The 24,503-nt window shown below is 40.2% G+C and overlaps 1 protein-coding gene across 3 annotated transcripts; it reads right to left on the bottom strand.

The window, feature by feature from the left end:
• Positions 1 to 14: 14 nt before the first annotated feature.
• Positions 15 to 24,408, bottom strand: pfkfb4b (6-phosphofructo-2-kinase/fructose-2,6-biphosphatase 4b). Of its 3 annotated transcripts, none has more exons than XM_038695990.1 (14): positions 9,472 to 9,758; positions 8,195 to 8,311; positions 7,996 to 8,092; positions 6,051 to 6,117; positions 5,881 to 5,955; positions 5,747 to 5,803; positions 5,258 to 5,379; positions 4,968 to 5,175; positions 4,693 to 4,839; positions 4,493 to 4,597; positions 4,261 to 4,390; positions 3,988 to 4,050; positions 3,679 to 3,743; positions 15 to 1,089 (listed from the first exon to the last, which is right to left on the bottom strand). In XM_038695990.1, the coding sequence occupies exons 1-14, from the start codon at positions 9,581 to 9,583 to the stop codon at positions 1,030 to 1,032; spliced, it is 1,425 nt and encodes a 474-aa protein (XP_038551918.1). In that variant the 5' UTR covers positions 9,584 to 9,758; the 3' UTR covers positions 15 to 1,029. The 3 variants fall into 3 exon arrangements, with proteins under 3 accessions (XP_038551918.1, XP_038551917.1, XP_038551915.1); XM_038695989.1 differs by lacking the exons at positions 15 to 1,089; positions 9,472 to 9,758 and adding exons at positions 1,688 to 3,384; positions 24,287 to 24,408; XM_038695987.1 differs by lacking the exon at positions 15 to 1,089 and adding an exon at positions 1,688 to 3,384 and having other exon boundaries at positions 9,472 to 9,823.
• Positions 24,409 to 24,503: the final 95 nt, after the last annotated feature.

Here is a 24,503-nt window from a genome sequence, read left to right as displayed (position 1 = left end):
CATAAAGCAGCAGCTTTACCCCAAACACTGAGGGTTTATTGAGATTTTGACAGCTGGAGACAAACAAGGCATTTGGTATTATATTTTCAGTACAGTTATATACCATATCAAATGTTTAATATTACAGAAATTGTAGTTTTCCAGAAATTGACATACCATATCGGACATGTTGATTTACACACAAAACTTACATCAGACAAACATGTGTACAGTTTGCACAGAACCTTAACACTCTCATTTGACCAATAAAATAATTTCCATCAATCAAACGGTGCCTTTCTAAGTGACACACAACTTAAGATTTGTCAGAGCATTTCGTCATATCTCTTTTTGGTTCTACTATATTGCTTACAGAGGAAGGGCCTCATCTCAAGATTTTGGATTACAGAACTTCTCAGATAAAAAGTGTCCAAAGAGAGTAAGGATTTGATTATCAGCTCAGAAAAGATTTATTTTAATCTTTGTTTACTCAGATACACAGAGCAGTGGCTACCTTTTTAAATATGATCCAGCAACTAGTAAAGAAAGCCTGTTTAAAAAAAAAAAAGTGTTTTGAAAGGTTTCAATCAGCAACTTCACTGAAATAGTTAGTCTCCTCACATTTGTGGGGTTCACGATGCAATACAATAAAAACATCTTCAGAAACACTGGAATCATAATGGCAGTATACACAATACATACTGTAATATACAGATGATATTAAATATAGTCATTGAAATAGATGCTGATAGAGGAATATGTTTGTTGAAACAGTAACAGTAATTTCACATATCAAAAATATTGGCATTTTCCTCATTGGGAGTCAGGTTACAGTAACAGTACAGTATAGTTCACAACAGAACAGACATAAAAATGGATTACATTTAGTGAAAGTGCTTTACAGTTGGAGTCTGGGAAAGTACTCATTTCTCCGTATCAGTGAAGAAGCTGCCATTGTAGGCAGATGACCAGCACCGTTCCCATAATGCTGTTCAGAGGTCCCAACAGAAAGTCGGACGAGGTCTCAGTTGGAACAGGAAGTGCAGCAGATCAGAAGTGAGCTGGGACTGTTTGTAGGGCGTCGTCTGTGGTGCGCCGCACATTCACATTCTGAAACCGTAATGAGAGGAAAGGAATGAGTTATAATCCTACATTACATATCTGACGTTTACAAATCGACTGTTCATTGTTCATTTAATAACCGCTTGATTATGGTATCATGATTGACAGTAAAATGACTGATACATTTTAGTCAGAGCAGAATTCATGCTTTCATATATATATATATATGCTTGTGGGTGCCGTACGTTTAAAATACGTTTTCAGTGATAATAGACGTAAGCATTTTACTTAAGATAAAGATTCATACATTACTTACTGCTTTCCTAAGGCAAATCATTCAATGTCCTAATCAAATAGCTGATCACTGATATTTTCACCCAAAAAAAAGTAACAGGAGAAAGAGTGAGGTTTCTTTTCAACTTAGATTTTTATATTTACAATAAACCTTGGCAAACACAAACAAATGTCACATTTGATAAAACAATTCAAGCATGTGTGATATCAATTACCCAGGTTAAAACTATTAGAGATGATTTTATAGTAAATGGTGCACATCTTGATTGGAGTGGAGAGGTCTACTGATTTTTACTGACATTTTGGTGGGCATTGCAGATTAACCCTTTACATTTAAACAGTAAACAAGTGATGACAGAGACAAAGTTTATTTTAAAACAAAGATATTACTGGGATGAAACGTATATTTTTCGTCAATTCATATGCAACAAAAAGGCTACATGAACTGGTATACATAGAAGTATGAAAAAAAAAAAAACAGCTAGCTTATATAACTTGTAAATGGCTTCATGTTAATACAAACCATAATCAGGTTTAACATTCATTAGTTAAAAAATGCCCAATGTTATATTACATGATATTTAAAGACAGATTTAAAAACAATATTAATGTAATTTCATTCATTCACTGTTTTTTGTATTTATTCCACAACACACACTCACGTTTGTACTTCTATACTTGTGAGGAACCTTATTGACAGTGCATTTCCTAGTCTGTTTCCCTAAACTGAATTTAAACCTAATTCTAACCATAACTCTGAAATGTAGTCTGAACCCTCAAACAGCCCTTTGAAGGTCCATTATTTTCACTCCAACCCATGCCATTCCCAATTAAAATATAATAATCGAACAAAAATAGATTTTATTCATATTAGAACTGCATTTTTATATAACAAAACTGAGCTATGATTCCCGTCCCGCCTGCTCCCGTTGACTTGTCCTGTCCCGTCCCAGTCCTGTGATGAATAATGAAATTGACTCCCATCCAGCAGGAATCCCACAAAAATTGCCCGCCTCTGCTCCCAAGGTCTAAAAATCAAATTGTTCCTCACAAATATAGACACACACAGCTAAGTGCTTTGTCTTGAAACTTGATTCCAGTTATGTACTTATGAAGATGTTAAAAGAAGAGAGAAAAATACCATGGCCCTAAAAGCTCATCATGCTGTAACTTAACTAAACATGCATTAAAAAAAACAAGCAAATGGAGAAAACATTTTTACATATGACAACATGTGCAACATTTACAAAAAATTTAAAACAATGCTGCAAAGTGACGCAATCAAAAACAGAAGTTTCCAGGTGACGTAGTTTTTGGCTCAATAAATTAAATGAAGTTTATACCATGCATTTTTTCCTTTCCTTCAAACGTTCTGATTGCATGATTCAGATATTATTTCAAATATTTGCTGTTGACCTACGTTAACCTTTTGCTCCTTACTAGCCTACCAATAAAATTTTTAATGATGCAATCTGAATGTTTAAACATTCCATTTACTCATTTAACTGACGCTTTTATCCAAAGTGATATGACAAAGTGATATCAGCACGCCTCCTGGAGCAACTAGGGTTAAAGTGTCTGGCTCAGGGACACATTGGTAGATGTGTCGTAGTGGGAATTTAATCCAGGTCTCTCACACCATGTGTTTTATCCACTGTGTCATCGCTACCCCAAAAACAAATGCAATGTACATTAATTTGCTTAATAGAAATAAACTAAACTGTTTTCTGTTGTGTTCAGTGTTTCTGAATTTGGTTGTTTTCTGTATTTGCAGCACGTTTCCTCACTTCACAGCTTTATTAAAAAAAAAAATCTAAATGTGTTGTCAAATGGATGTTTTCGCCAGTTGCCTGTGTTTTAAGTTGCAGTGCTCTCAGGGCCGACATAGGAGAAGACCTGAGAGAAAAAGAAAAGACCCAGCATGATAAGTAAAAAATTTGAATTGATTGCTAATAGGATGGAGGTAGGAGTGTCAATTCTAAGTGATGTCACAGTCGTCTTGGTTGCCGTCAGGGATCGCCGGCGGACGGACACTGAACACAGCTTCCTCTGCCATGTGTAAAAGAAGAGAGGGGCTGCTCAGTACTGACTGTGAGGCCTGCTTCAGTAGGGAGATGCAGACTAATTACCATGGAAGACATACAATGTACCTCTCCAGAGACAATCAAAAGAAAGTCCCACACAGATTTTACAGTGTTTACTGAGAGACATCCTCCCGATTGAGACCCTGGTCACAGGTGAGTTGGATGGAGTACGCAGTGAGGTGAATCACCCTCACAGTGGATTCAAGTTGTCTACGTCGCCTGCTGAGAGACATTTCTGTGTGCTGCTTGGGATACCTACCTCTGGTCTGTCTCTATGTGTGTTCACAGAATCCACGCCTAATGGGACAGACTCCACTTTACATCCTGAGCACAGAGCAAACAAAACAGGGATCATTTATAACAAGTTAACAAGTGGAGAGAACTTGCCAAGTTATCTTCAGTCATAATATCTGTATGCTATTTTAAAACAAAACACAAGTTATCTTTTTATGTTTCAGACTAAATAATACAAAAGGGCATGGATGCTTTCTTGAGTAGCTTAATGTGAAAGAATAATACTAGTCAATATTATATGGTCATTATAAGCCAAGAAAATGACAGAACTCACCATAAGCCATGGGGGTCAACTTCAACACAGCGTGTAAAGGGCACTTAAGATAAGGCAGCTCATCTGTGGAGGCAGAGATGGAAAGTTATAAAACATGTTATGAGTTTTAGGGTCAAAGACGCACAGCATATTTTCATTCATGGTTGCAAATGAAGTACAATACTTTAATATGTTGCAATTTAGCCAAAGAAAAGAAATAAAAAAATTAGTCTGATGTATATCATATCAGCAATGCTTTTTTAGTCCATAATGCCTCCTGTAAGTCCTTCATACCTGCAGTCTTGTCCAGGAAATATGCAAGAAGACAACGCATGACGGCCTGGTGACAAACGACCAGAACATTCTCCTGTCTCTCCAGCTCCATCATCACAGGCTCCAGCCGCTGCACCAGGTCTTCATAGGACTGACGGAGAATCACAGACCCGTCAAAAACACGCACTTGTTGGGACACAAAAATCTGTTCACCTCTAAAAAGTAATAATAATGAGACATTTGGAAGAGTCACCTCTCCTTTAGGGTAGCGGTAGCGGTACTTGTCTTGGTCTCTCAGTGCAAACTCCTGAGGGTAATGCTCCTGGATCTCCTCATACATCATCTCCTCACACACACCCTTTGTAAAGGGTAGAAGGTGTGTTTAGCTTGAGTATACAGAAGATGCTTTAAAGGCTGTTGTATTAATTTTGATGAATACAAGAGTCGACATACAGCATCTATTTCGTTGAGAGACTTCCACTGTTCGTATGGCACTCCCAGGCACTCCGCTGTCTGGATCGTTCTCTTCATCTGGCTGGTCCACACTTTGAGGTCTTTGATGTTCTGGCCCTGGATGAATTTCCTCAGACTTTTGGCAAACTAGAAGGTAAGACACCATTGTAAAAAAAAATGTTTTTAAAAAGATACTCCATCCAGTGATTTCTCTTCAAAAACCATACTGGCACATCTTTAACATACACGTGATACACACACACACACACACACACCTCTTTTCCTCTGGCAGACAAGCCAGAGTCTCCTCCGATCCTCCCCTTGATGTTGAGGTCGCTCTCGCCATGGCGACACAGGTAGATGGAGCGTGGTGTTATGTGGATGTTCATCAAGTAGTAGACGATTCGGCTTTGGATGTGGTCGAGGACGCGGTTCACCATGTAACGACGGCCCACGTCCATGATCTTTATGTAGGACAGATCCCTGGAGCAAGAGAGTCAAGTCAACCATCTGCGATATAATGAGGTGGTAGTTTATTCTGATCCAAATTTTTGTGTATCCTCACCTGTCCAGTACCTCGTCCAGAGGCTGGTAGGAGGACTCGTAACACTTTATCCTCTCCATGAAGTCCTCAATGGCCTCCTCTGTGTTGCAGTGAATGTAGTCTGGGCTGTCCAACTTAACTTGCTGCAGAGAGAGGAAACAGAGAGGATGTGAGCAGAGGATGTGAGCAGAGGAGAGAGGAAGTTAGCTATCTGATGCTGCTTTGGGCCTTTCTCACACTGAGTTTGTTTGTTTAAATCTGAACCGGAGTCCAAAGTCTTCTTGGTCTACATCTTGATTCTGACAGAGCCTTCTTGGCACCAAATTTTAAGGTCATCTGTTCTTGGATTTAGTCTATAATGTCACATGCTCACATTTTTGGAATCATGTCAGGAAGAATGAATGTCATATTTTTTCAAGGACCATTATGACAACCATTTTTCAAAATAAGACAGTACATTTTATATTGTAATTATTCCTATTGGACAAAATGACAATAGGCAAAGCTTACCACAATATTTTGTGCAATGACATCAGGGTCCTCACACACAGACTCCACAAAGAATACCTGGATTGATAAGACAACACAGTAAACTCGGAGGTCATGAAGTCAAGGTGACTGATTGGAATGGAAGGACTACATACCCTGAACCCATTCTGCTCGGCGAACTTCACAATGGTCCCTCTTCTTTCTCTTGTTGTGTTTGTGGCATCAAAGACCTGAAACAGCAGGAAAAACACTCTGAATGCAGCTCCGGTATATATGTATTGATACGATCATTTGCCAGAACTTAGGGACAGCATCGAGGACTCACCGCAACCTGTCCTCCTTCGACACTCAGGTACTGCCGAACATCATTAAGTGCTGCCATCGCACACTGACTGTGGAAAGACGTTGGACATAGATTCAGTGTACCGCAAAGAGTTGTCACGCAGCATTTGTTCACCAACGACTGCTGAATTTTTCTTATGGCAGACACATTTAAAAAAAACTTTCAGGATATCTTACTTACTCAAACTTACAACTTAACTCTTACAGCATTCAAGACAACAAACGACATTCTGACTGGTCATCCGCCAAAAGATAACTCTCATCTTATCATGGAAAACCAAGTGTGTAGCATGATCGGAACTTGATCTGAACATGCGCTGACGTCACCTAAACTAAAGAGCATCTGGTTTCACTGAACATGATGTCTCTGCAGCCCCCTGTGAAGGCCTTGTCTGCACATTCCAAGAGCAGAACCAAAGATAAACAAAGGTGCCTTTTCTTTCAGTCCTAAAAACATAATTGTTCTTAATCTGTTGTCACCCGATCTAAAGATGAACCTCCTGCTGCAATAGCACAGCCTCACACACATTTCATTCAGCTTATGCTCCAGTGAATTTATTATCATGTAGCACCAAGACTATAGATAAAACTTTATTAATCCACCGTAGGGGAAATTTCAGTCGACATAACAGCACAAAGGAATATAAAAGAACAGATGCAGTATTGTAGAAGTATTAACACACCATTTATACTATAGTATAGGATACAGTACCGATACAAGTCAAGGTGATCAATCATGAGCCAAAAGTCTGCAGGTTTTTACTCCAACGGATCACCTCAGTAGCTGATTTCACACACAAGCTCCTCCTTTCTACTTGAAGGAGTTGTTATCAGTGGTTAGCTGTAGGGGGAGGGGGGGAGGCCATGGGGTGTGGCTGCCCCGAGGCCACCGTTCTCTCCAGTTACAAAAGGGGCCCACCTTGGACCCAATCTGCCTGACTGAACATGCATTTTTGTTGTTTAGTTGAATAAAGTTTGTTAGTGTGTCTTAACTGCAGCAAAAAAGACAGACTCAGACCGTGTCTATGTCTGCTGAGACAAGGCCTCACCACTGCCAAGAGGTTCTCGACTCATGCAGCAAACAGCGCCAGCGTGGACAGCGTGGCCTATTTGTGTTGTTGTTTATTCCACCGCTTTAGTACCCCCGTATAGGTCCCCTGCCACTCTAAGTTTTGCCTTCACATCTCAACTGTTCAGTTCAGTTAATACAAACCCCGGTGTGATTTCCAAGTTCATGTGTTTCGTTTGGGCTGAAAGCTATTAATAAGACTCTACTGCATTTCACTTGTGATGTGAATGCAAACGAACCAACCACAGGATTAGCAGATATGTGATTTTAGCATTATTTCAAAAGCTAAAGTATTAATAAATCCATCTGCTGATTGTGAAATCTGTTCAGGAAGCGCTCTTATAATTGATCTGTCATGTATATATTTATGCAAATAATATGTTAACCACATATGCATGTCAGTGTGTGTGCATTTTCAAAGGCAATCCCACAGTAATAAGCCCTGAATCATTGCTGTACAAGACACCTCCTCTTCGTTCTATCTATACATCATTATTCATAACATGCGTTAATAATGTCATTTCTTCATGAGCTCTTTGTGACACCAAAGATGATAAATATACACATCAGAGGCTTTAAAGTGCTGCATGACTGTCAAAGTCACAAGAGTTTGATTTACCCACGTGGGTCCTGATGATGAAGACTGATTATCGCCAAACTGTCAACGAGTTACCGGTCAGTCTGTTTAACTTCATATCTACTCCTCTTCAAAAAAAAAAAGGCCACTAGAGGTCCTCCTCGTTGCCTCTGCAATTGGCCTTCAGCTCTGCGCCTGGTAGTCGGAGTCTTTGGGTGGAATCGTGGTTGGCTGGCCCTGCATGATATAGGCTGACAGGTAGTAAAGTCAGTGAACACCTACCGTCTGATTTTTAAGCCCTCTTCATTGTCTGGACGGAAGAACTCAAAGGACTTGTAGATCTTCAGACACTCTCTCCGGTACTGGCCAACATTGAACTCTGTTACAGATAAAAAAGATGGGAGTATAGCTGGTTTCTAATGTAAAATATTACTATGTTAATATATGTGTGTATGTGTTACGGGTGTACAGTAGCTGCTACCTTTGGTTGGCACACCTATCCAGTTTAAGTAGCGCGTAAGCTTCTTTGAAATGTAAGTCTTCCCTCGGGCTGGAAGTCCTACAGTCACAATAAGGGTCGGGCAGTTTGTCATACATACTGTGAGAGAGAAAAAAGAAACGCATACTTTTAATGGATTGAACTCACATTTCATTTGCTGAACATGGCTTGTCAGTATTGTTCCATTCAGCAAGAGTTTGAATCTAGGGTAGGTAAAGTTGAAAGTATCCAACCGAAAAAACAATCCCTCCCATCAGACCTCCCTCCAAAGCCACTCCCCCAAAACACATTTTCATTCCTACCCCAGCTTTAACTGGTCTTGAAGGTTACTCGTAATTACACTAAGCAGTGAGAACAATTACTGGAAAGATTTCAACTCACTCTGTGTGACAATGACTCCCATTACTACAGAAAGCGCCAGAGAGAGGAAATATTACAACTGAAATAGTGAACTGACTTCACAAACAAGCCACATTCTTCAAGATCATCATTCAAGAATACTCTAGTTGAAAAAAATATTAGTTCAAAGTACCAAACTCCAGCCTGTACACTCTTAATGTTTACTGGAGATGCTCCTTCATATTACAGACAACACAAGGGGTTTTGGGTTGATGTCTAAGAGACTCATAGTGAGAATAGTAAAGTAGGCACTAAATGATTAGAGATAAAGTTGAAGTGTGGTTAAGTGTTTTGCTAGATGCAGTACTGGACTGGCTGCATCCTGTTTTAAAAGACAAAAAAAAAGGTCTATGGTTTGACTCAGCAAAAACAAGCTGACCTGCAGAGACAGCAAGCCAGACTGAGAGCATGAAAACACAGCTGCTCACTCTCACATCCAGACTGAAGGGCTAACACCATCAGACATATTGGCTTTTAGTGGCGGTCCACGGTAAATTGATGCATTTGAGTCATGCGTGTGTCACACGGCCAAATCAATTTAGGCAAGCATACAATTACTCCTCTAAGCGTGTTTCAGATGTACCTCCATGCATGGGACATTTAGGGGGAAATGAGCCACATAAGCTGAGGATGATGCAACACTGGAAAGCACGAAAGGGCAAAAATATTCAGCATTATTAGCTTTATTAGTGCGCAACATCGAAAACAACCGCGCTTAATGCGCTAGATTGGGCTGAAGGAAACACGCCTGAGATCAAATATGATGGAATAAACACCCAAAACAAAGGCTATTAGCAGATGCCCCCTCATCACCTCCAAGTCACATCCTTTGCGGCACTTGCCGGCCGGCTGCATCTTACCCCGTCTCTGAGCTATGTGCCCGTTTCTGCACGGCATCCATATCTTCCTGAGCGGGTTCTGGGTGAGCTCCCGCGGGGAGGTCTCCAACATGAACTCTTCGTTGTCCAACATCCTGGGTGCTGGATCATTGACGTTTCCTTCCTAGTGAAACACTGAGGCGGTGGGCTCTAGCTCTGGCAGTCTGGTTCAGCAGGCTGCAGGAGGGGGTGCATGTCACGCATCAGCCGAGAAACAGCGCTCTCTCATTACCGTAACGACTGGAGACTGAGCGCAACAGAGATGAGCAAAACAAGGAGCCAGGTACAGGATGTAACTTTACGCAACCAGCATTTCAGCCGTGTTTATTTCACCTCAGTCAGTTGACTCGATTAGTATTTTAAATGACTTAATAATCCAAGTTACAATGTTATCCCAGAATTATAACATGTTTCCGATTTCACCTCAACACCTCAGAGCAACTTTAATCTGTAAAATCAAAACAGAAACACATAATTCATTAAGTAGAAAAATAGCGGATACCTTTCTTCTGACAGCATTATATAAACAAATGCGGTCTACTATTATTCACAGAAACAAACGTTTTGCTGTTGTTCTCTTCTTAGTGCACATGCTTTACATTTTACTGAACAGTCTGGTGTAAATGCAGCAGAAAAACAATTCCTTGAATCCCTTTCGCAAAGTTTTTATAAGCAGAAACCCAAACTCTCCTTTCTAGGAAAACACCTTTTTAAAAGTTACCGTAAGGACATATAGAGTGCGGAAGAAGAAATGGGGCGAGTGAGCAAATGTAGGAAGAAAAACAAGTGTTCAGCTGTTCACATGCAGCACACATGGGCAGTGAATGCAGCTGAGAAGTGAACCAATCAGAAAACAGACGAGAGGATCAGCAGCCAATAGGAGAGGGCTGCCCGGGGATAAGGAAGGCGTGCTGACTGCTGGGAGTGCAGAAAAACATCACGAAAAATATTGTAGCCTCATGAATTACACGACCCAGTCACGGGCCCCACTAAGCCCAGATCAGATCACACGGTGTTCTAGTGGCACCACACACACACACACACACACACACACACACACAGCAGGATATCCTGTATATGGCAATGTATATTGTCATGGAAGGATGTCAATCAGCTGTTACACTTGGGAAAAAAATAAATGTCAGCCATACAAGAAAACAGTTAAATTACAATATGCAACTAAAGATTATTTTCATCATCAATTAATCTGTGTATCATTTTTCTGATTATTGATTAATTGGTTGGTCTTTACAGTGAAGAAAATGTTTTGAGCTGGAAAGATTAGATAACTAACCAATCAACAGAAAATTAATCGACATTAATTGATTTAAAAAGAAGATACATGCTGGTTTCTGCTTTTCTCTAATATTATTGTACATTGAATATCTTTGGGAGCTGGACTGTTTGTTGGACAAAACAAGCAATTTCAAGATGTCACCTTGATTTCTGAGAAATTACCATGGGCTGTGTTTTAGTGGTCGACTGGTATGGATTTTTCAATGGCTGGTGCCGATATTTAGAGAGCAGGGCAGCCAATGGCTGATACATAATGCTGATATAAAAATTACATCTTTAAATTGCTTGTTTTGTCTGACCAACACCCCAAAGATATTCAGTTTGTTTATATAAAAGAACACAGAAAAGCAGCAGATCATCACAAGGAGAGGCTTGAATCAGCAAATGTTGGGTATTTTTGCTTGATAAATGACTTAAACAATCTATCTGAACCTGTGTCCTCTTCCATTCAGGTACAGCAAAACTGCCTTAGTTTAAAAACATTTTTGTCTTTTTATAGAATATCTGCAAATTACATTTGTACAACCAAAACACTAGATGGGAGACTTTTGAGGAAATGCTGACTTCGGCAAAGTCCTGCAGGAGACAAGCAAAAAGGAGTTGAAATGTGAAAACACTCATCAGCAACTATCGATAGACAGCTGGTTCAAGTTTCAGTAATGACCGACTTGTATTGAGCCTGTTTTTGTCCCTGATGAGACTGTGGTGTCAAAGTTGTAACACCAGGTGGCGCTGTGTACACACTTTAAAAAGGTCACAAGCTTGAAATCCAGTGAGGCAGACAAAGCCTTTCTGCCACAAACTCATAAGGCAAATTTCTCCCACATGCAGTATGTACAATGACAAAGACAGAATTATTGACATCCTTTTCTTAAGTAAGTACTAATACTGCACTGAAAATACTCCACTACAAGTGATGCATTCAAAACCTTACTAAAGTAAATGTAAGTATTATCATCTAAAATTGTTGACACCACTGTTTATTATTATGGGAGCTTTCCTCCTCCTGACATGTTGTGTGATTCCTTGTGCTAGATCTATGATTGCTACAGCAATTAAATCATCTATGGACCAGTATATGCAACTACCAACAGGAACTGACTGATTCAATAGAGTGAGTCCCACCATTTGGTGGTGGAGAAAGTGAATGCGTGGAGAATTCTGAATAATTTCTATTTTTCAAAACCATCTTTGCATTTCTTATTCATAGGTCTGAGTTAATTTTCATTTTAAAGGGCCATATTCTTCACATTTTGAATTATAAATAATTATAATAATCTAATTTGATTCCTGCATGGCTGTTTTCTTACATAATTTTATCTTATTACTTTTTCCCTTATTGTCCATTTCTTATATTCTTACTTAATCAAAAAAAGTTGTAACACCAGGTGGCACTGTGTACTCACTTTAAAAAGGTCACAAGCCTTTCTGCCACAAACTCTTCCGAAGTGCACTAGACGATGACAAAAACAGAAGTATTCAGATCCTTTACTTAAGTAAAAGCACTAATACCGCACTGAAATTACTCCACTACAAGTGATGCATTCAAAACCTTAATCAAGTAAAAAAGTATGTAAGTATTATCATCTAAATTTACTTAAAGTATCAAAAGTACACATGCAGAAAAATGGTCCCCGTCACTGTTTTGCTATTATATACAGGTGCTGGTCATATAATTAGAATATCATCAAAAAGTTGATTTATTTCAGTAATTCCATTCAAAAAGTGAAACATGTATAATATACACATTCATTCCACACAGACTGATATATTTCAAGTGTTCATACCTTTTAATTTTGATGATTATAACTGACAACTAATGAAAACCCCAAAATCAGTATCTCAGAAAATTAGAATATTGTGAAAAGGTTCAATATTGAAGACACCAGGTGCCACACTCTAATCAGCTAATGAACTCAAAACACCTGCAAAGGCCTTTAAATGGTCTCTCAGTCTAGTTCTGTAGGCTACACAATCATGGGGAAGACTGCTGACTTGACAGCTGTCCAAGCACATTAATAGAGAGGTGATGGGAAGGAAAAGATGTGGTAGAAAAAAAGTGTACAAGCAATAGGGATAACTGCACCCTGGAGAGGATTGTGAAACAAAACCCATTCAAAAATGTGGGGGAGATTCACAAAGAGTGGACTGCAGCTGGAATCAGTGCTTCAAGAACCACCACACACAGAAGTATGCAAGACATGGGTTTCAGCGTCAGAAGCGTCTCGCATGGGCTAAAGACAAAAAGGACTGGACTGCTGCTGAGTTGTCCAAAGTTATGTTCTCTGATGAAAGTAAATTTTGCATTTCCTTTGGAAATCAAGGAGTCAGGAGGAAGAGAGGAGAGGCACAGAATCCACGTTGCTTGAAGTCCAGTGTAAAGTTTCCACAGACAGTGATGGTTTGGGGTGCCATGTCATCTGCTGGTGTGGGTCCACTGTGTTTTCTGAGGTCCAAGGTCAACGCAGCCGTCTACCAGGAAGTTTTAGAGCACTTCATGCTTGCTGCTGCTGACCAACTTTATGGAGATGCAGATTTCATTTTCCAACAGGACTTGGCACCTGCACACAGTGCCAAAGCTACCAGTACCTGGTTTAAGGACCATGGTATCCCTGTTCTTAATTGGCCAGCAAACTGGCCTGACCTTAACCCTATAGATACGCCAGACCAAACAATGCAGAAGAGCTGAAGGCCACTATCAGAGCAACCTGGGCTCTCAGAACACCTCTGAGCAGTGCCACAGACTGATCGACTCCATGCCACACCGCATTGCTGCAGTAATTCAGGCAAAAGGAGCCCCAACTAAGTATTGAGTGCTGTACATGCTCATACTTTTCATGTTCATACTTTTCAGTTGGCCAACATTTATAAAAATCCTTTTTTTTTTATTATTGGTCTTAAGTAATATTCTTATTATATATTAATATTTGGGATTTTCATTGGTTGTCAGTTTTAATCATCACAATGAAATGAAATAAAAAGGACTCTGTGTGTAATGAATGAATATAATATCCATGTTTCACTTTTTGAATGGAATTACTGAAATAAATCAACTTTTTGATGATATTCTAATTATATGACATATACTGTAGTGAACAACGGTGTGGATTTGTGCATTTTATATTGAATAAAATCGGAGCTATTCTAAATTCCTTTCTCCTCCCCAGAGAAGAAGGGGAGGGGTCAAAGTTGCTTTCTCTGACCATAAAACTGGCACCTTTTTGATTCCGAAGCCGATAACGTGGGGCCTGACTGTTAAACTGACAAAGAGACACGAACCAGCCATTGGCATTTCCCTGAACAGCCTATCAAAAGTGGCCCCCCCACACACGTTTCCGTGGCAACTGACCTTCTTCTTTGTTTTATTACCACATCAAAAAGGAAAACCCCTGTCTCACCCAAGTGTGACATGGTCCAGACACCGAACTTTGAATGGCTAAGGACTGCAGTCTCCAAAGACTCAAAGCATTTGATTAAGTTTAATCAAATCTTTAGTTACCTGATTACGTTTGCCTCTATTTGAGTAGTTATGTTAACTGCTGTTGCTATCCGTTGTTGATATTAGTGCTGAAAAGAAGTTACTTGTGCAGTGTTTTTATTTTTAGCAAGACACTCCTTCATCTAATGTAATCAATGCTTGTTCATAATACTTTCCTACAAAAATTCCTTTAGAAATGATGACAAAGGAATGTTTTACTATACTCTTAATCGCCAGCTTGAATTTAAGGATGAATCAACAATATTCCCAGTTCCTAAGGAGAGATGATCTTTGATTTAATCCAAGCTTTCCTCATGTAACCTGAGCTCCCCCAAGTGGACGAAATAAGTATTACATGCCCTCATCGGAAATGCCGTTAAATGTATAAATATCCTGACCAATAATGTGACAATTGTTTCCTGTTACCAAATGCTTAGAACAGTACAACCGTTCGACCATTGAGGTTCGATTGTGGAAAATATTTGATTATAATACGTGCAAATAGATTTCTTTTTAAACATTAAGTTTAGAAAGGCAGTCCCTTGGGAAACCTGAGACGCCCCCTGGGGAACCACGCCCCAGGCAACAAAAGAGCGACACGCGACCTCGCTTCGCTCTTCCCTTTTCTGTTGGCTCTCTTCTACTCTGCTCGGCCCTCTGGACGCTCCGGCACGCGCGTGGCGTGCCGCGCCAGGCAACGCCCAGACTCGGCCAGCGAAACAGGCCTTTTGTTCGCCTGAAGCTACACACCTGAAGTGCTGCGACATCGATCTGCCCTTCAGTTTGTTTTATTTTCTTTATTTCTTTTGTTTGTTAAAGTTATGAGTCCGTTAAGTTACACTGGACTAATTCAGGAACGACCAAGTTCCATTTTAAGCCTTTTTCGTCGAGCCAACTTAACGAGGTCAGACCAAGCCACGTGGTCTCGCCAGCTACAACGAAGGAAACCTGAAAACAGCCAAATTGCCATACGGAGGAGGCGTTTTCATTCAGACACGGAAAACCCCGGAGAATCCCTAGCAAAAAGCCAGGATCGGGCAGCTAGCGTGGGACCCGTGCAACAGGCCAAAAGCAGGCTGTCGACAAGCAGTAAGACTTAACACACGTTCTGTGATCAGATGTCCATTTTAACTCCTAAATTATAGCATTAGTTTACTTTCATTAGCTCTTCTATGCCGTATGAGTCAAATGCTTCCCATAATCGAACCTCCAGGCTCATTGCTCAGCAAATGTTTATGTTCCCTGTATCCAACCATCTTTTTATCACCTTAGTTAGAGAATAAATTCACTGTAATATAATCAAGAGCTGTGTGTGTTGCCTATTTATAGTTCCTGCCAAGAGAATTGACCCTTTAGATATGAGACTGACTGACTGATTTAAGATAATTGAGCCATTATTAACTAACTGATCACTAGTAATAATTGTATAATTATTAAAACTACCTAGAGGTCCGGAGACTCTAGGATTATAACAACTCCGGTGGTGCCCTGAAACGAGGAAAAAAAAATATAGATTTTATGAATATTAATTCATAATTGGGTATCAATTCTCATAAATTTATTAAATTGCATGACTAAAATTTAGGTCTGCTACAATACATACAAATACATGTATATTGTGATGTTTTTGGATGAATATTACTGGTGCTACGGCAATGCTGTTTGGTAGTTTCATCTACAGCGATGCATCATAATCTATAAAATTATCATGTTTGAAACGTTGCTGTCCTGTGAGAACCACATGTCTTTAACAAGTTAACTTGTAATGAGCTCAGAGAAACAGCTGGTTTTCAGCTTTGTGACGATGCATTTTCCAGCTGATCCCAGGGTAGTTTAAAGTGTATATTTAGCTTAAGGAGGAGGAGGAGATATTTCTCTACTATTAAAAGAACACTTCATCCTTCAATTTATCAGAATAACTCACATTCAAAATATATTGAGATACAGGGTTTTCACTGTAGAGGAGTGGTATGAAAAATTGTAATCTGAAAACCAACAAGTAACTGAAACTTCTCTGTATCAGACAAATGTTATGGGGTAGTACAATAGTTGCCTCTGAGATGTGGAGTAGTACAACATTGATTAAATGGAAATACTCAAGTTAAGCAAAAGTACCAAGAATGCGTACAGAATTAGAGTAAATATACTTAGTTGCTGTCCACCACTTATCTGTGTTATCATCAGTTCAGCATCTACTGCGACAGCAAACACATGCAGAGGTCAGAGGGCACAGTCAGCAGGACTAATCCCATCAACACTTCAGAGCGTCTAGCAATAATCCTGTACACGCACGAACACATGCACTGTAGTGGACAACCAGTGCTCCCATATTATTTCATGCCAAAAGGAATAACACAGCCATCTCTCCTCGTTTCTCCTTGTGAAGGGGGGTTGAGTTATCACTAGGGATGGGTATCGTTTAAAATTTTACAATACCAGTACCAAAACCAGTACCCTTAAATTGATACCAATACCAATTGAGTACTTCATTTGATACCTTGCATAAAATGCCACCTGTTAAAGCCATAGTAGTTGATTGGTAGCCTATTATTTTTATTGTTGTCATGGATAAGCAAGGTTATTTATTTAATTTTTATCCTTGTTTCAAATAACTGATACATAAAAGTAGGTAAAAGTAGGAAAATAATATTTATTAAATAAATAATTGATAATTTTTTAGATTTGAATGGGAGGAGGAAGAAATGAATGTAAGGTAATTTTTGACAGGTATGTTGAAAGTAAACAAGGGAAAATTATTTTGTTAACTTTCAAAACTGAATTGAAAGATCTGAGTGCTTTTAACTTTATTGGTGAGTCGCAAACCTCCTCCAAAAACGACAGTCACAAGTATAAAACGAGAAAGGATTCTGTTTGAACATTCCTTTGACTACACTAAAGACTCATAAACAGAGGAAAAGAGAGGCTGCACATCCCGCCGATCAAACCAACTACATCTGAAGTAGCCGGAGGCTCCGTGAGGAAAATCAGCTGATCACTGCTGCGCCACAAAAGCGTTTAATTAATGTGATGGAACGCAGCGATCGATCAGTGACAGGTGATGTGAATAACAAATAAAAATGTACAGAGAAGTGTTAAATGATACCAGAAGATGAAACCAATGGAAAGCCAAGTTTGTGGTGATAAACTTACAACAGTGACGAACATGCCTGAGACCGCAGCTAAGGTGAGCAGCTGTTAAAATCACCCATGGACTCGGCACGTGCAGGCCTTTTCTTAAAATCAGGCTATGGTGCAGGCACATAAGAGTGTGCTCTTCTCTTTCTTTAGGTGTGTTGCTTGCGTGTTTGGCTGCAAGCAACACAACTCAGCGATCTGGGTACAAAAAGTATCAATTGAAGTACTGGTTTGACTGGAGACGTTTTGATACTGGGCTGTTTCGGGCAATACCATAAAAGGTATCGAGTAGCGATACCCATCCCTAGTTACCTTATTTCCACTCTGAGTGCTGGGCTCCTGCAGACTTTCAGCGTTGGCCGATGACCATGCCGTTCACACTACGCAACTTGCCGTCTTGTGACGGGAGTCTTGAAGTTGTTGTGGCGTTCACACTATGTGACTGGTCACACACACTACAGGAGCTGCGAATGACTCTGTCACCCCACGCTGGTCTCCAAACCACGTTTTGTCAAGAAAACACATAAAATGTGAAACTGGAAATGACGCGTACCTACTATAAAAACAGCTGTTGCTTATTATAAAGACAAAAAATATGGGTGAAAGAATGGATTAGCACACGCAGGTAGGAGGGATCGTCTGAGCTACAGAGAGAGCTGGAAGTGAGTAAAAGGTGTTGTGCAGTGAAAAAGTAGCTGCCAGCTCTGCCAGCTGCATGCTCTCAATGGCTGGATATGGATGTGGAGTCAGTCGACTCCTCCAGATATTTGGCATGCTAGATATCTGGCTGGTGTCGGCGATGTGTCACAAATGTGTCGGGGAGCCGTTTTCATGCGTTGTTAAGTAGTTCACACATAGCGACTTGCGGCCGCCGAACAATCGCTGATTTACCTCTGATCACAGACTGACGGTCACCGAGCTCACCGACCGGCAAATCGGGCTAAAAATCATGTAGCGTGAACTAGCTTAAATGGACAGAGGCCATAAATTAAAGACTGACACACACATCATACACACGCACAACAAAGACAGCCACTCCCTTATTCACACCGATGTGCGAACAGATAAGATCAACCGGAACCTAAATTGCCTGGCTGGGAAAAAAGGACACTGCCCAATCCAAACCCGTGTGAACAAAGAATGTTTTCTCCTTATAAACTTGGATTGTTACTCTGTTTAGTTGAATAATCTTTGTTAAGTTAGTTAATGGTCCTCACCTCTTCAATCGAGTAGTTTTATTACCACGTCCTTATTGTTTAGGAACTATGTTGAAAGCTAAAGAATCATAAGGAAAGTTAATTTGAAGTGCTTTTACTTTTTACTCCTTGAGCTCCGGTGTCTACTACTGTCTGTGTTTAGTGTTTAACGGATGCCACATTTCAAACACTTTCTTATATATTTTCTTATTAAGAACATGTAACAGAAATAGTATCCTGTGTTACATAATTCATTTTCCTGGCTCCTGGGCCAAGGATTGAATTAACTATAAAGTTAAGGAATCAGTTATTTTCGAGGTCTCTTCATGAAACCAATGCCCTCAAAAGGACAAAATAGGTATAACATGTCATTGTTCTTTTACTCATCTCCTTGTACTCATTCTATCCATTTCCGTCTGCGTTTATTGTTGTAACTGATGCCATGTTTCAAATAGCCTACCTCCTTATTAGTTAAGTTGTTCTGTTCATCTGCTATGATCAGATATGACTTTAAGACATTACCCTTAAAGTTAAAGTTTAAAACACAGAAACTAGGAGGAACAAAGCCCTCCTACCGGGGAACATGCCCAGGAGAGTGACAATCAAAAACACAGAGAGCCGTGAGATCACTTTTTCTTGCTATTCCGCCCTTCTCTCCAGCTTTTCTCTTTGCAACTGCTCCCAGAAGCTGCGGCCCTCCTTTGTCTCACAGCAACTTAATTAGCCTATATTCACTAGGTTTCGTGAACCTTCAGTAAATCTATCCTTTGTTTTGTTTGTTAAAGTTATAGGTTGTTTAATTCATGCAACTTTTAATTCAGAAAATGATCAAGTTTCTTCTAAAAGCCATTATTTTGCTTCAAATTAACTTTCACTACTCCCAACGACAAATGAAGTTCGGAGGTCAGCCACGTGAGTCGGTTACGCCACCAGTAACACAGAGGACATCAACCAATGAACCAAGCCATGGCCAATGGCCCCAACACTGCAAGAGTTTCCCACCAACCAGGCGAGGGACCCCGGGGCAGACCCGTTGGCAAAAGACCCGACACACCAAACCCACCGAAAGGCCGTGAACACAATGAACTGAGCAGCTGATCATGGGCCCTTGGATACCGGACGGTGGAGAAAACACCAAGCAGTAAGGTAAAACAAACTCTACATTCTGTGGTCGAGTTGATGTCCCTTTATTCTTTTAGTTATGAAACCAATAGTCTCAATTTAACTTAATTATCATCATAAAACTTGCGTCCATTCGTTCCCTTATTCCTTTAGAAATCATATTCCTTCCAAAAATAGCTAACTGAATTCACATTGAACCAATTAGAACTACCTACGTTCTTTATCCCATTGATTGCATTCTGGTTGTTTTTCTTTATTGTTGTTTATTTCGTTGATATCCCTATATTTAACCTTACATGTGTTCCATCTAGTTTTTAATACATCTTCACTTTAATCACAGGAACTTGTGTGCGTGTGTACTGTTTAGCGATCCAGGTCACTGTATGGAGAATTCACCCTCAGATTTGAGACAGATTAATTGATTAAACTAAGTGATTTAAAATAATTGAACAATTAATGACTAACTGATCACTAGTGATAATTGTGTAATTATTTAGCCATACCCAAGGAGTACTGAAAGCCTTGGGCAGACAGTGATTCAGGTGGTGCCCCCTGAAGGAGTGCTTATAATATTTCCAAATGTTGTTATTAATAATTTCATTAACAATGTGTAGGTTCACTACAACGTTTTCCTAACTTTCACATTCAAAGCACACTTGAGTACAGCACAGGCCTTTGAGTAGGTGATTTTTCAACCACCTATTTAAATGATGTTTGGCAGTTAGAGACTGTAACAGCCAAACTGATGCGGCAGCAGACATGTACTGCAGTTTTGAAAAACTAAACAACAAATGTAAATACGCAATAATTACACAAGATCTAGAAGTGATCATTAATAATGTCTCTAAACTTGACCTGCTTTAATAAATTATCTAAAATAGTAATAATTTTGTTTGTCTATTCCACAATACTAATAATGTACCTGTTCCTATTCCCACTTTTCCTCGCCGGGCTGCTTATCGACCTCCTCACCCTTTTTAAAGAAGACAGTGCACCTGTACACAAAGATGGAAGCACATTGTCCAAAATATCACTGAATGCTGAACCGCTAAAATGTCACTTAGAACTAAGGGGTCCAGCTTAGGGCTGTACAATAAATCCAAACATTATTGAAATCAAAATATACCCAAGTACAATATCCAAATCACAGAAGCTGCAATTTTTTGATAAAGGTAAAATATGACAACATTATAATGAAGTACTGTAGCGCTGCAGAGGTGTTCTGGCCTACAGATCTTGCTCTCTGGATGTAAGAAAATATGTTTGTTTTGTACAGACCCAACAAATGACACATTGCTTGTGAAGGAATTTCAGGGGTACTATACAGGTGTCACTGCATCATAGGGTCAATAGCTGAGCTAAAATAAGCCAAAGGTGACGGCCTGCGACTCTCCAAAACAGGTCAGACTCCGTCTCTCCTTTCTGCCGGCTGGGTCTAGTGACTAACACAGAAAAGCTAACGTCCTCAAATGTCTAGTTATGTCCACAACCCAAATATATTCAGTTTGCTGTCATAGAGGAGCAAAGAAATTAGAAAATATTCACATTTAAGAAGCTAGAATCAAAGACCTTTGACCTTTTTGATGAATTTGATGAACGATGAATTTATTATCAAAATAATTAATAATTTAATAGCTGACAACAAATCAATTAATCATTGCAGCTCTAGTAATCAGTGTCTTGTTTTGAACCAATTTCCATTAGAATCTTCATAGACATACAGAGAGGTGAACAATAACCTTATTTGGACACTTGGTGGTCTTTAGGTCTGGGAAGGATAAATATCTACAGACAGGAAGTATCCTTCAGATTTGGTTTGGTACTACACTGTGTTCTCACTCTGCATGCTGACGATCTCCCTCAGGATGTCTTACAGAGCATTGTTTATTGAAGAATAAACAATGCTCTGTAAGACATCCTGAGGTTTCCTCAGATATTCTGAAAGTAAGAGTTGACCTGCTCCCAACACTTTTCCTAACAATTTTCTGTGAAAATTAAAATTGTAATAAAAAAAATCATTCCAACTAATCGTGAATCATAAATATTATATAATATTTGGTTTTACACATAATGCAGCCCTAAAACCCTTGTTTGTAATAGATTTACAACTAATGATTATTTTCATTATCGATCCTGTTGCCGTTTCCACTTACACACACACACACACACACACACACACACACACACACACACACACACGTACGTAGGCTACAGCTCAGCCTGAAGCCCATAATGAGATTCTGAGTGAGCCGGTGAACTTTCCCCTAGATAGAGAGCAGACACAGGGAGGGAGGGAGCTGCAGAGGGTGAGCGACAGAGCGAGTCAGTCAATGCTCCCAGATGCAAAACCTCAACTAGATCAGTGCACTTCACATACGACTACTGCATAGGCATTATCTCACACACACACACACACACACACACAGGCTACAGCTCTGCCCTATAATGAGACTCTCTGAGCGGGTGAACTTTCCCCCAGATAGAGAACAGACACAGGGAGTAAGCTGCAGAGAGAGAGTTAGAGAACAAGCATGAGAGGGAGACCAACAGAATTACATAATAGCCTCTTTTTATAATAACAGAGTCACTGAATTATGTAGACCATATTATTGTTGGTTCAGATGTCATTTCATATGCACACAGTCCCTTGTAGTATGTAAAGTATTCACATGGATGGGAGCTGCAGAGAGCAATGAACAAAGAGGAAGTGATTTTTTCTGATTATTCAGAGTAGGGATCTGATCTGACAGAGACAAATTTAAATAGGATAATTAGTATAATTGAAAGGTAGAAAAAGAGGGTGAGAGAAGGCAGATTTACAGCAGCTGGCAGCATCTGATAAATATCCTGTGGGTATATTGCATGCAGAGATATAATCTGTGTAGGGGCTGCTGCGCCCACTGAAGCATATTTCTCTCCGTCTGCAGTTATAACACATACAGTCTCTGTGGGTACTCTCAAGAGGAAGCTAACATGATGCTTTCACAACTATATTTACATCACTGTTAACAGTAGGGGTGGCTTAATATGTATGTCAACCGAACGTCGCTACACCAAATGGCTATACAGAAAGTAGCTGTTTGTTCCTGTCTTGAAATAAATGGACCCCACAAAACAGACAGGCATGTCTCTTTCAAGATTGTCTTTCCTGTTTTTCTGCTTAGCCCCACCTCTCTGTGTGTTGGCAGACAGACAGCTACTCACCAGAACAGCCTGAGCTCTGTTCATCCCCTTTACATCTGCCCCCAACAGCTTGGGCTGCAGACATTTAAACCACTGTGACCACACTGATACAAGGAATAGCGAGCAGTTTGTCCTCTCTGCATGACGTTTGTCAACACGACAGCCCAATGTCAAACAGGCCCACCAGGCCACAGGACCGACAGAATTATGTAATAGTCTCTTTTTACAATAACTGAGTCATCTGATTATATAGGTCATAGTGTTAGCATTTGTTCAGATGCCATTCATGTGCACATAATCTTTTGTAGTATGTGAAGTATTCAACGAGGAACCTCAACAACAGGACAAATATAGTCGGGTGGGTGTGACAGCGTGCAAAATAAAACACACACACACACACACAGAAGTTCAGACTTAAATGTTTAGAGCAACATTCATGTACCTTTTTGACACCATGAAGCACCTGTTAGAACAGGGGTCTGGACCCAAACTCCAACTGATGCCATCCACTGCCATACATGCTGTGAAATAATGACGCTTTACAGCAGGTGTTTGCAGCAAAAATTTATCAAAACTAATCTTCGTGATACGCACGTTTTGTGCAAGAATAAAATAAAAAAAAATAAAAAAATCACTTGATCAACTAATAAAAGCCCAGATTACAAAAGACATTATAAAGCAAGCCTACAGTTTCCTTTGAAAACAAAACTGTAATGACCAGTGTGTGAGCTCCTAAATGTGTGATCATGTTGGAAGACCTGCAGGGAGAACCCTGTGTTCCCTTGAAAACAGTTAAGTAAAATGAGCGTGGAGGTTAGTGTACGCAAAGACGACCATCTGATCATAAGTGTTCCTCCCTCTTGCTGCCAAACAGAGTGGTCAGACACTATTTCCTAACCATTAGCTTCGCACAGTAGGAGCACTGCACGTAACTGGCATGATGTTTGCAGACCTTTTTGAAACAGAAAGTCTGTGTTTACATCCTCTGGTTGTCACTCTCATAACTGTCAGCCCACCAGCTAGCTAACTTACTGGCTAGCTAACAGCAGCTGTAGCCCGGCTTAGCAGCAGATAACAAGGTGCTACCACCACCGCATCATTGGCGTTTTCAAAGTAACAAACTATTTCTTTGCCACATGAAACCTGAAGTCTGTCCCACTTTTCAGGGCTGTGTGCCGCAGCCTGTCCCGCTTCCCCTCGGCAGGAAACCTTGTCAGCTCTGAAGCATGCCTACGTGACACAGACTTGTTTACTTCATCCGCTTGCTAGCCCAGCTGCTCTGTAGCGCCCACTGCACACAAATGTCGACTCACAAATAGTGTCAAAAAATATCTATATATATAAGGGAAAAAAAGTGAGAAGTTAGAAGCTGCAGTTTGCACCCTACCTGCACTGTCCCGCGTGCTTCTTGGGCAGCAGGAGCCCCGCATGGTCCGGGTTTAAAGCCTCTTCCCAGCGTGGTGAGGACTCCCTGCAGCAGCTCAGGCAGCAATGAATGGAGCGAGAGTGCGCTGAGACGGACGCACGCTCATTATCGCGTCCAAACGCGCGCGCGCGCACACACACACACACACACACACACACACACACACACACACGCACAC

This window comes from Micropterus salmoides, unplaced genomic scaffold (assembly GCF_014851395.1).
Source record: "Micropterus salmoides isolate LMB-PRFRI ecotype aquatic unplaced genomic scaffold, ASM1485139v1 Ms_hic_scaffold_4, whole genome shotgun sequence".
In the NCBI taxonomy this organism is placed as follows: domain Eukaryota; kingdom Metazoa; phylum Chordata; class Actinopteri; order Centrarchiformes; family Centrarchidae; genus Micropterus; species Micropterus salmoides.
This window is presented reverse-complemented; position numbering and strand designations above follow the sequence as displayed.